Here is a 12,111-nt window from a genome sequence, read left to right on the forward strand (position 1 = left end):
GTGTGTTAAGCTGCTGCCTGTGGCTGTGGCATCCCATATGAGCACTTCTTTGAGTCCCGGATGCTCCATTTCTAATCCAGCTTCCTGCTAATGCACCTGGAGAAGCACCCAGCCCTAGCCGTGGCAGCCATCTGGGGAGTGAACCAGCGGATGAAAAGTGGATCTTTCCCTCTCTTTCTCTGTCTCTCCCTCTCTCTGTAATTCTGCCTTTCAAATGCATAATATACTTTTAAAAATGGGAGAATTAGAGTCAGCATTATGGCGCAGTGGGTAAAGCTGCTGCCTGTAATGCCAGCATCCCATATGGGCACTAGTTCAAGTCCTGGCTGCTCCACTTTTGTTCCAACTCCCTGCTAATGACCTGGGAAAGCAGTGGAAGATGGCCCCAGTGCTTGGACTCCTGCACGCATGTGGGAGACCTGGATAAAGCTCCTGGCTCCTGGCCTTGTCTTGGCTCAGCCCTGGCCATTGTGGCCATCTGGGGAGTGAACCAACAGATGGAAGAGATCCTCTCTCTCTCTCTCTCTCTCTACCTCTCTACCTCTCTATAACTCTTTCAAATAAATAAATCTTTTTTTGTTTTGTTTTTGTTTTTTGACAGGCAGAGTGGATAGTGTGAGAGAGAGAAAGACACAGAGAAAGGTCTTCATTTTCCATTGGTTCACCCCCCAGTTGCTGCTGCGGCCGGCGCACTGCACCCATCTGAAGCCAGGAGCCAGGTGCTTCTCCTGGTCTCCCATGGGGTGCAGGGCTCAAGCACTTGGACCATCCTCCACTGCACTCCCTGGCCACAGCAGAGAGCTGGCCTGGAAGAGGGGCAACCGGGACAGAATCCGGCGCCCCGACCAGGACTAGAACCTGGGGTGCAGGCGCCACAGGCGGAGGATTAGCCTATTGAGCTGCGGCGCCTGCCAAATAAATCTTTTTTAAAAAACGGAGAAGTGTATGGTGTAAGAAGTACACATTAGTACTTCAAAAATTTCATGGAAACAGAATTAAAAGATAAATGTGGGTGCAGAAAAATTTCCAAAGCCCATGCCTAGCTTGTTCATAGTATGCAATAAAGCTGTTCATAGTATGCAATAAAGCTGTTCTGTAACATAGAGGCTGTACTTTTTAAACAAGAGGAAGCGAAGTTTCTGGAAGAAGACAAAGAAGCAAGCCAGCATCACTAACCTCCGAGTTGCCAGGGAAGATGGGGTGGCTGATGCTGCAGCTCGTGTTCTTCAAGGTCAGGGAGTCTTTGGAGGAAGGGATGGACTCACAGTTCAGGCGCCAGGAGCGTTGGGAACGCTGGTTCTGGACGGTGAGGGACACGGAGTGGGCTGCCTTAGTCACCAGCATCAGGGGTGGCGAGGGCAAAGGTTAGCTGGAGCCCAAGGAGGATCCAGGTACCTGAACCTCTGACACCTTCCGATAGGATAAGCCAACTGGGTCGAAGGTCACCTGAGTCCTATAGGAGTCCTCACCCTCATTTCTCACGGTCAGGGTCACGTTGAAGTCCTGGGGGCTGCCCACCACCACGGTGTCCAGGCTGTGGGAGCAGCAAGACAGGGCCATGAGACACCAAGAGCATCCCCGTCTGTGCTTGGGCAGGTTGGGGTGGGGGTGGGGTGCCTGGAGAGAAACCCCAGGGGACGGGGCAGCCCTGAGGGATCCCAGGGACCAGGAGGAGAGCAGGGATGCAGGTTTGGAGGAGGCAACAAGGGAAAGAAATTCACTTCAGACTGAAGGTGACGCTGAGGTCATCCTGGCAAATGCTGTCGCTGCCACAATTCTTCTCGAAGGGAAACTGCCCCAAAACAGGAGAGGACAAGGGACACGGTGAGACGCCATGAAGGGATGCTGTGACATGGGCTCACGTGACATCAGTCTCGGTCTGGTCCCTCCCACCCCAGGACTCACCATACCCATGAAGAGTGTCTGAGCGTCTGCAGCCAGCACCGGCCGCAGGTTCCCAAAAGTGGGCAGCGGCTTCCCCACCAGAGAGAAGTTGAGACGCAGGACGATGGGGCCCACGGAGTCCTCCACACAGTCCTGGGGGACAGTGGGGAGTCTGGGCACCTGCTCGCCTCAGCTGCGCAAGCCCAGCCCGTCCTTGGGGAGGGCCCTGCGTGCTCACCGGTAATGACAGCTTCAACGTCTCGCACTTCGGGGTCAGCCCCAGGGTCTGCGTATGTCTGCCTGTGTTGTTCTTGGTCCTGTCGAAGATGGCCCTGGGATACTGGCGTCCAGCGTCCAGCGCCAGGTCGTAAGTGATGGTGCTCTGGATATCTCCTGAAGGAGCAGAGTGGCACAGTGGTGAGCGCCCAGGGTGTGGAGCCAGCCAGACGGGCTCTCTGCCCCCAGCTCCTTCACTCCACCGCTGCGTGGCCTTGGGAAGGTCAGACTGACATCTCTGATTCCCAGTTCCTTATTTTCAGAGTGAGGCAATTTATTACACCTTTCCATTGGTGAAAATGAAAGAAATACAATGAAGTGAAAGAAAATGAGATGCCCACAAAGCACTGGGTACCTGCCCATCGTAAGTGCTCAATAAACAGGGGCTGTTCCGTTACATACTAGAAAATTAATGGTATTTTTCTGACTGCCTTTTGAATTATTTTTCTCTTTGTCATTGGTCCTTAGCAGTTTGAAGATAAGACTTTTTAAGTAATCGTTTCTTAAAATATTTATTTATTTATTTATTTGAAAGAGAGACAGAGCGAGAGAGCTTCCATCTACTGATTCATTCCCCGATTGGCCACAGTGGCCAGGACCGGTCCAGGCCAAAGTCAGGAACCCAGAACTGCATCCGGGTCTCTCCCACATGGGTGCAGGGGGCCAAGCACTTGGGCCATCCTCCGATGCTTTCCCAGGTGCATCAGCAGGGAGCTGAATGGGGAATGGACCAGTCAGGACTGGAATCAGTGCTCCAATATGTGATGCCAGTGCCTCAGGCTGTGGCTAAACCCACTGCACCACAACATCAACCCTTGTAAAGAATCTTTATGTCTTTCATTGGTTTTTATTTGTTTATTTATTTTTAAGATTTTATTTATTTATTTGAGAGGTAGAGTTACAGTGAGAGGGAGAGACAGAGAGAAAGGTCTTCCGTCCATTGGTTCACTCCCAAAATGGCCACAATGGCTGGAGCTGTGCTGATCCAAAGCCAGGAGCCAGGAGCTTCCTCCTGGTCTCCCACGTGGGTGCAGGGGCCCAGGGGTTTGGGCCATCTTCTGCTGCTTTCCCAGGCCATAGCAGAGAGCTGGATCAGAAGAGGAGCAGCCGGGACTAGAACCCGTGCCCATATGGAATGCCAGTGTCGCAGGCAGAGAATTAACCTACTGCGCCACAGCGCCAGCCCCTTTCATTGGTTTTTGAAAATTTTAGCCACTGTTTCTATAGATATTCTATTTCTCTCTCAAATCATGTTTGTTAGATTTTTTTCACCATTTCCCATGCATCTCATTTCCCATTCTTCATTGTTTTCTCTCTGTGTTAATCTAGTTACTTTCAATTGACATATCTTCCTGTTTACCCATTCCTGATTTTGCTTCTAATATGCTATAAAATCTACTGACTTCTTAATTTCAGTCACATTCTTCAGTGTTGGAGTCTCTGTTGCATGAATTCCAAGTCTTCACTGAAGGTCTGCCTCCTTTCCTGTTTTCACTTCCTGGAAATAACTGTAGGGTTTTTTAAATTCCTATCTAATCACTCTGATTTCTGCATCTCCTGTGGGTCTGTTTCTATTGACCATTGTTGCACTTGGTTGCCTGCCAATGTCTAAATGCAAAGTCCAAGGTGATTACTGAAGCCCCTCTTCTGTCTCTGTCTCCCCAGCACTGGGAACCTGCTTAATTCTCTGCACAATTCAGTAGCTTTTCAGTTGCTTTTTTTTTTCCTACCAGATTTCCTGGGTTATCAACCTAGATATTCCCAGCCTAGGAGTCAGCCAGAGAGGGGTTTCCATGGAGATTTTGGATTTTGAAACTCGGCTCTCTATTTCTACCCACGCTGGCTTCCCCGATCTCTGTTGGCTGTCTCTTCTGACAGCTGGAAAGGTAACTCTATCTCCTCCTCCTGTCTTTTTCTGGCCTTGCCATGAGTATCCCCCTACCCAAGCACAACGCCACTTCTTGAGAATATGGACAAGGGAAGAAATCAGGTTACTGGTAGAAAAACGCATATCTGAATGCTTTGTGAATTTGTGTTTGATTCTATGTACTAAATCGCCTCAGATGAGTTCTCTCTTAGTTTAAAAAAAAAATGATAGGTGGGTATTTGGTGTAGCAGCGAAGACACTACTTGGGACCCCTGCATCTGTGTCAGAATGCTTGGGTTTCAGTCCCAGCTAATGTGCACTCTTGAAGGCAGTAGGTGATGGCTCAAATACTTGGGTCCCTGCCACACCCACATGGGAGACTTAGATGGAGCTCCTGGGGGGAGGCATCTGGGGAACAATGCAACAGATGGGAGATCTTGCTCACTCACGCTGTGTCTCTCTGCCCTTCAAATACATTAAATAAATATATTTTGTAAAGCTCACAGATATGGGTCCTTGGTCCCCTGAGACACTGAAAGGACAAGGAGGAGCCACACCTCTCTGAGGAGGTTTGCAGGGCCTCCGCACCCAGAGCCTGTTTGCTTGGAGCCACTCGGCTTTCCTGGGCACCCCTGCAATGCCAGGCGGATCTGAGCTTTGCCACCCCAAAACCTCACCTTCACGGAGCCGATCCCGGGTGCTCTTGCGGACCTGGAGGCACACTCGGACCTCCCCGGCTGGCTTTACCCGAGCGGCCTGCTCCCGACACTCAAACACACTCCTTGCCACTTCCCTGGGTGTGAACTCCATGGACGCCTCAACTCTCAGCACCGGCTGGGACCTGTGGAGACACCACGGGAGGACCATGGTAGGGGAGGGGCGACTCAGGCAGCACAGAAGCTCTTTAAGGGGAGACTCAGTGGGGTGCTCCGAAAGGGCTTCTCACCTGAGCAGCAGCACCTGTCCCTTGGCCCCTACAGACAGGTCCACCAGGCCGTCCTGGGTGAGGTCCTGACCCCCGCTGAGCGCCTGCCCGAAGTACTGGAGCCTGGGGGACAGCTGGGCACCTGCGATGCGCTGAGGGGAGACAAGGAGAGAAAGGGGGGAGGAAGGAGCTGGGCCAAGGGGACGCAGTTGCTCCACTCACGTCTCATCTCCCACAACTCATCAAGGGAAGTAGGGCAACTTACAAAGGTTTCAACACAGGGGAGTGGAACTCGAAACTCAATAACTGGAGATAGCAGGCTAATTTGTAACTTGATAATTTTTGTAGGGTCCTGAATGGTGTTATAGAATATCCACATGACCCTTAACAACAACAACAAAGTTTCCCACCCCTGCAGGAAATAAACATATGATTTGGCTCAGCTGAAAATCTCCTTTGCATGGGCAGGATAATGCCAACACTGATCTAACCAAAATTAGCATATAAACAAGAGGGGATGTTAATATGTGCCAGGAAGGAGGTGGAGAGAGAGTTCTGTGCTGGTGTTCCCTGGGGAGAAGTCAATGCTACACAAAACTCAAGACCTAGCTAAATATTCTGTATCCATTTACACCTGCTGCAGAGTCTAGATCTTGAGTGCTACTAACAGTAGGGCAGCAAACCTGGAAGGGCAAGTACATCTTTGACATATGATTTCATCTCCTTTGCATATACACCCTGTAGTGATACAGATAGGTCACATACTAGTTCTATTTTTTTAAAGACTTATTTTATTTATTTGAAAGACAGAGTTACAGAGAGAGGTAGAGACAGAGACAGAGACAGAGACAGAGAGATCTTCCATCCACGGATTCACTTCCCAGATGGCTGCAACAGCCAGAGCTGCACCAGAAGCCAGGAACCAGGAGCTTCCTCTGGGTCTCCCATGTAGGTGCAGGGGCCCAAGGACTTAGGCCATCCTCTACTGCCCTCCCAGGCCACAGCAGAGAGCTGGATCAGAAGTGGAGCAGCCAGGACTCAAACTGGTGCCCAGATAGGATGCCGGTGCTTCAGACAAGGGCTTTAACCTGCTGCGCCACAGTGCCGGCCCCAAACTAGTTCTCTTTTTAATCATTTTTAAAAATGTAATTTTATTTGAAAGGCAGAGACAGAGACAGACTTTGCATCCACTAGTTCACTCCCCAAATCCTGGCAACAGCCACAACTAGACCAGGAGCTGGAAATTCAATCTGGGTCCCCCTTGTGGGTAGCAAGGACCCAAGTACTTGAGCCATTACCTCCTAGGGTGCACATTAACCGGAAGCTGGAACCAGATGCAGAGCTGGGACTCGAACCCAGGCCCTCCAATATGGGATGTGGCTGTCCCAGGTGGTGGCTGAACCGCTGAGCTGAAACCTGTCCCTATTGTTAGCTTTATGTGGAAACTCCGCACTGTCATCCATAGCATCTGCTCTAATCTACATTTCCACCATCAGGATGTCAGTTCCTTCTCTCTGCACCCTTGCCAGTATTTGCCATTCTTTGTCTTTTTGATAATACTAATAGCCAATTTAAGTGAGATGATATATTATTGTAGTTTTGTGTTTCCCTGTTGATGAGCGATATTGAGCATTTTTTTCATATAATTGTTGGTCATTTGCATGCCTTCTGTTGAGAAATGTCTATTCAAGTCTTTTGCCCATTTTTTACCTGCTATAATTAGATAATGGGAGGGGCTGGCACTGTGGCATAGTGGGCTAGACTTTTTGCCTATGGGCGCCAGCATCCCATATGGGCACTGGTTTGTGTCACTACTGCTCCTCTTCTCATCCAGCTCCCTGCTATGGCCTGGGAAAGCAGTGGAAGATGACCTGAGGGCTTGAGTCCCTGCACCCACGTGGGAGACCCAGAAGAAGCTCCTGGCTCCTGGCTTTGGATTGGCACAGCTCCAGCCATTGCAGCCAATTGAGGAGTGAACCAGTGGATGGAAGATCTCTCTCTCTCTCTCTCTCCCTCTCTCTCTCTCTCTCTCTCCCTCCTTCTCTGTCTCTCCTTCTCTCTGTGTAACTCTTTCAAATAAATAAATAAATCTTAAAAAAAAATAAGCAGTGAGTGGAACAGTGGTCACCAGGGACAGGGAAGGGGAGGGGCGGAGAAAAGTTAGATAATGGGCACCAAAACACCACCAGAAAGGAGGATTTTGCTCTGTGCTCTACAGCACGGTGGGGTAACTATAGCCAACAATGACTTAGGACATATTTCAAAATAACTAGAGAGGAGACACCAGCAGTTCCCAATGTATTGAAATGATAACTTTAAGGAAGTGGAAAGACTAACCACCCTGATTTCATCATTCCACATTATATGTAGGTATCAGATTACTATACTGTGTTTCATAAACATAGACAAGGAGTTGGTATTTGGCACAGCAGTTAAGGTGCCACATGGGATGCCCACATCCCATACCAGAGTGCTTGGATTCAAGTCCTGGCTTCATTTCTAATTCCAACTTCCTGTTGATGTATTCCCTGGGAGGCAGCAGGAAACTGCTCAAATACTTGGGTCCCTCCACCCACATAGGGGACCCAAACAGAATTCCTAGCTCCTGGATTTGGCCTGGTCAGTTTCAGCTGTTGTAAATATTTGGAGAGTGAACCAGCCAATGGAAGCTCGCTCTCTCTCTCTCTCTCTTTCTCTCTCTCTGTCTCTGTCTCTCTCTCTCTCTCTTTCTCTCTCTCTCTCTCTCTCTGTGTCTGTTTCACACAGAAGTAGCAAAAGCATCATGCTACTTGGGCATATGGAAAATTATTGAAAAAGCTGCAGAAATGTGCATGGGAATTGTTTTTCACGATGAATCTTTCAGGAGCACCTTAACTCTATAAAAATAACACTGAAGGAGTCAGTGTGTGGCTTAGCAGATAAAGCTTTCGCCTGCAGTGCTGGCATCCCATACGGGTGCTGGTTCGAGACCCAGCTACTCCACTTCCAATCCAGCTCTCTGCTGTGGCCTGGGAAAGCAGTGGAAGATGGCCCAAGTGCTTGGGCCCCTGCACTCACTTGGGAGACCCAGAAGAAACTCCTGGCTCCTGGCTTCGGATTGGTGCAACTCCAGCTGTTGCAACCATTTGTGGCGTGAACCAATGCATGGAAAACTTTCTGTGTGTGTGTGTGTGTGTGTGTGTGAGAGAGAGAGAGAGAGAGAGAGAGAGAGAGAGAGAGAGCTGGGCTGCAGGAAGTGCCCTCCATCCCAGCCTGGGTGGTAGTACTGGGTTTACTGTTACGCAAAAGTCCATCCCTTCTTATCCACTTCCTGCATGTATTACATCGATTTTTAAATAAGAAAACTGTGCACTAATCTGTTGGAGGGAAGTTGGGTTTGGGAATTATGCAAAATGATGAGGTTGTCATTGTCCAAACACTGACCACTTCCAGCTTCAGTCACAAGAAAAAAAGAAGTAAAAAAATGCAAACAGCAGAACAATAGGAGAACATGACTTTTTTGTTTTAATTTATTTGTTTGTTTTGGAGAAACAAAAGGACAGACAGCTCCCATCTGTGGGGTCACTCCCCCAGTGCACACAACAGCCATAGCTGGGGATTAGGGCCAGGGCCAAGAGCTGGAAATTCAACCTGGGTCTCCCACGTGGGTGGCAAGGGACCTGACTCCTTGAGCCATCCAGACTGTAATGGGGCAGCCACTTTGGTGTAGCAGGTTAAGCCACAACCTGAGACATCAACATCCCATATGGGTGCTGGTTTGAATCCTGGCTGCTCAACTTCTAATCCAGCTTCTTGCAAATGTGTCTGAGGTGGCAAACAGAAAACAGGCCAAGTGCTTGGGCCCCTGCCATCCAGGGAGACCTGCATGAAGCTCCTGGCTCCTGGTTTTGGCTCAGCCCAGCTCAGGGCCATTTTTGGCCATCTGAGGAGTGAACCAGCGGATGGAAGAGCTCCACCACCACCCCCTTCTCTGGATGTGTCTCTCCCTCTCTCTGTAACTCTGCCTTTCAAATAAATCAATCAACGTGAACAAAAAGACTGTAACAACTTGCAAGCAACTGTAACAAAAATAAAAGGAAAACTGAAGAGTTCAAGCCCCATTCACAGGAAGAATGAACACGCAGCAAAGAAAACAGAAGGAAACACGATGACAACATTCACATGATCTCAGAAGTCATTTAACGCACTACTCTCAGCCCTGGCTGTGCCTAAAAGGAGTTTGCAGCACACACCACGGCCTGCCTGCTGGATTCCTCCATGCACATGAAGCCCTAGAACGGGAAAATGTAATTGACAATGAGAAATAATCAGACCAGTTCTCACCCCTGAGATGGAGAGCGGGAAATGCATCAACTGGGAAGGCGCCAGAGAGAACTTTCTGGGTTGTGGCAGGCATTTGGCAGAGCAGTTAACGCGCTGTGAGGGACACTCACATCCCCATCTCACAGAGCCTAGGTTCGAGTCCCAGCCCCCCTTCTGATTCAGCTTTCTGCTAATGAGCACCCTGGGAGGGAGCAGGGGATGGATCAAGTGCTTGAGTCCCTGCCAGCCACATGGGAGGCCTGGATGGAGTTCCCAGCTCCTGCCTTTGGCCTGGCCCAGCCTGTCTGTTGCAGGCATTTGGGGAGCAAACTAGAATTGGAAGATCTCTCTCTTCCTCCCTCCCTGCCTGTCTCCCTCCCTTCTTATCAAATAAATAAAAATAAATATTTTAAAAAGAACTTTCTGGGTTGCTGATTGATGTTCTGCATCTTTTTAAAAAAGATTTATTTATTTATTTATTTATTTATTTGAAAAGCAGACTTACAGAAAGGCAGAGGGAAGGAGGGAGGGGGAGAGAGAGAGAGAGAGAGAGAGAGAGAGAGAGGTCTTCCATCTGCTGGTTCACTTTCCAAATGGCCAAAACATCTAGACCTGGGCTGATCTGAAGCCAGGAGCCAGGAGCTTCCTCCAGGTCTCCCACATGGGTGCAGGGGCCCAAGGACTTGAGCCATCTTCTACTGCTTTCCCAGGCCACAGAAGAGAGCTGGATTGGAAGGGAACAGCTGGGACTTGAACTGGCACCCACATGGGATGCCGGCACTTCAGAGAGCGGCTTTACACACTACATCACAGTGCCAGCCCCTATGTGCTGCATCTTGGTAGGTGTGTTAAAGCTCACTGAATAATTAAAGATTTGTGCATTTCTTGTCTATACATTTTATCTTAGAAATAACTAAATAAATATCTAATTCTAGCAAGGGGGTGAAGTACGCTGACACTGCAACTTAATCTGAAATGCATTAAAAATTGAAATGAGTGGCCAGCACCGCGGCTCACTAGGCTAATCTGCCTGCGGCGCTGGCACTCCAGGTTCTAGTCCCAGTTGGGGTGCCGGTTCTGTCCCGGTTGCCCCTCTTCCAGTCCAGCTCTCTGCTGTGGCCGGGGAAGGCAGTGGAGGATGGCCCAAGCGCTTGGGTCCTGCACCCGCATGGGAGACCAGGAGGAAGCGCCTGGCTCCTGGCTTTGGATCGGCGCAGCGCGCCAGCCGTGGAAGCCATTTGAGGGGTGAAACAACGGAAGGAAGACCTTTCTTTTTGTCTCTCTCTCTCACTGTCTAACACCGCCTGTCAAAAAAAAAATGAAATGTGTGAGTGGTGTTGGGAAGATGGTAGAATCATACTGACAACCATGCACAGGCAAGTACACCACCCTGAATGTCTCAGAACTTGGATGAGAGGCTGAAACACCTCGCTGGACTGCAAAACTAAGAAAAGCCAAGGTGGAGGGATCCCAAGGTACCAAGGATCAATTTGTTGGGCCCCTTCTGCAGAATGGCACTGCACTGCACAGAGAAGTCCCTCAGTCCATGGTTCCCAGAATGGGAAAGGTGAGTCTGAGACTTCACAGGATTCTCGCTCCTGGCTCATCCTTCAGGAAACACTGGGTGCTCGGGCAGCGCCAGATCACCAGTAGCAGCTGGAAACGAAGAACAAGAGTGGGGCTAACAGCACCCAGCACGTGGATCTCTGCAGTCCAGCCACAGGCGAGAAGTGAGCCAACAGCACCACACTGCAGGAAGCCCAGTCCACAAGCCTTCCAGGCTCAAATCCACAGCAGCTTGCACACTCCCAGCAGGGCACCCTCCCTAGATCACTGCAGTTCAGTGATCATCCCAGAGGGAGCAGCTGCCCCTGCTCAACTCCAGCTGCTGGGCAGCTCCTCCACCAAATCCCAGCAATCGGCTGAAGCGTGCCTTAGGCCAAGGGCAAGGCACATCCACAGGTATCTACACAGCATGACCTGAAGTTCTGTGCATCCTAGGTGCCCAGGCAGCAACTCCAGAGACCTCACCTGACCTTGGAGCCCATCACACGGCCCTGCCAAATACAGATTCCAAACAGCAGGACCACCCAGCCAAAGAATACACTCTTCAATGCTGGTCATGCAGAGGCAATTGCAGAGCCCAACCAACAGCCCCACCTGAAGGCAGAGTCCAGCCAGGAGTCCAGGTAGCAGTACCATTCGACCTCAGGGTACCGGAAGAAAGCAGAAAATCTGACACTAAAGTCTGCCTGTTGGAGGTTGTCACCAGCCAGCCCACCAGAACCTTAGACTAGACCCAATAGTGGAGGTCCATAGCCACCAAAGAACACAGGCAAAGCTGGAGGGGGCGACTATCTTCTCAAATGCACAGAACTAGATGACTTCATAGCCGACCTCCACCAAATGCTTAAAACAGTAACATCAATTCTTCTATAACTCTTCCCCCAAAATTGAAGACATTAGCATCACCCCAATACCAAAGTCAGATGAAGACACTACAAGGAAAGAAAATTATAAGCCAATAGCCCTAATGCATATAGATGCAAAATTCCTTAATAAAATATCAGCAAGTTGAATGCAAGGAAACACAAAAATTATCATTCACCGTGATCAAGTTGGATTTATCCCTGGGATGCACACGTGATTAGACATAAACAAATCAACAAATGGGATATATATCACACTAGCAAAATGAAGGGTAAAAATCATATGATGATCTCCATAGGTGCAAATTAGGACAAAATTAAACATGCTTTCATGAGAAAAACTCTCAACATCTTAGGTATAGAGTCACCATGTGGCAACACAACAAAGACCATGTATGACAAATCTGCAGCTAACATCGTTCTCCATG

At 49.4% G+C, this 12,111-nt stretch overlaps 1 protein-coding gene across 4 annotated transcripts in view; it reads right to left on the reverse strand.

The window, feature by feature from the left end:
• The window catches only part of LOC100351865 (integrin alpha-M), a 50,696-nt gene that overhangs the window by 5,819 nt on the left and 32,766 nt on the right, over positions 1–12,111 (reverse strand). For 3 of the 4 annotated variants that reach the window (XM_002721749.6, XM_008248697.5, XM_089321145.1), the window contains 7 exons: positions 4,974–5,104; positions 4,705–4,868; positions 2,123–2,277; positions 1,906–2,037; positions 1,722–1,792; positions 1,396–1,534; positions 1,177–1,299 (listed from right to left, as the gene is read on the reverse strand). In XM_002721749.6, coding sequence (XP_002721795.1) covers positions 1,177–1,299; positions 1,396–1,534; positions 1,722–1,792; positions 1,906–2,037; positions 2,123–2,277; positions 4,705–4,868; positions 4,974–5,104 — 915 coding nt within the window. The remainder of the gene's footprint in view (positions 1–1,176; positions 1,300–1,395; positions 1,535–1,721; positions 1,793–1,905; positions 2,038–2,122; positions 2,278–4,704; positions 4,869–4,973; positions 5,105–12,111) is intronic. The other variant, XR_016225854.1, reaches the window with a different exon arrangement.

This window comes from Oryctolagus cuniculus, chromosome 19, assembly GCF_051225735.1.
Source record: "Oryctolagus cuniculus isolate XC-2025 breed Fujian yellow rabbit chromosome 19, ASM5122573v1, whole genome shotgun sequence".
Classification (NCBI taxonomy): Eukaryota; Metazoa; Chordata; class Mammalia; order Lagomorpha; family Leporidae; genus Oryctolagus; species Oryctolagus cuniculus.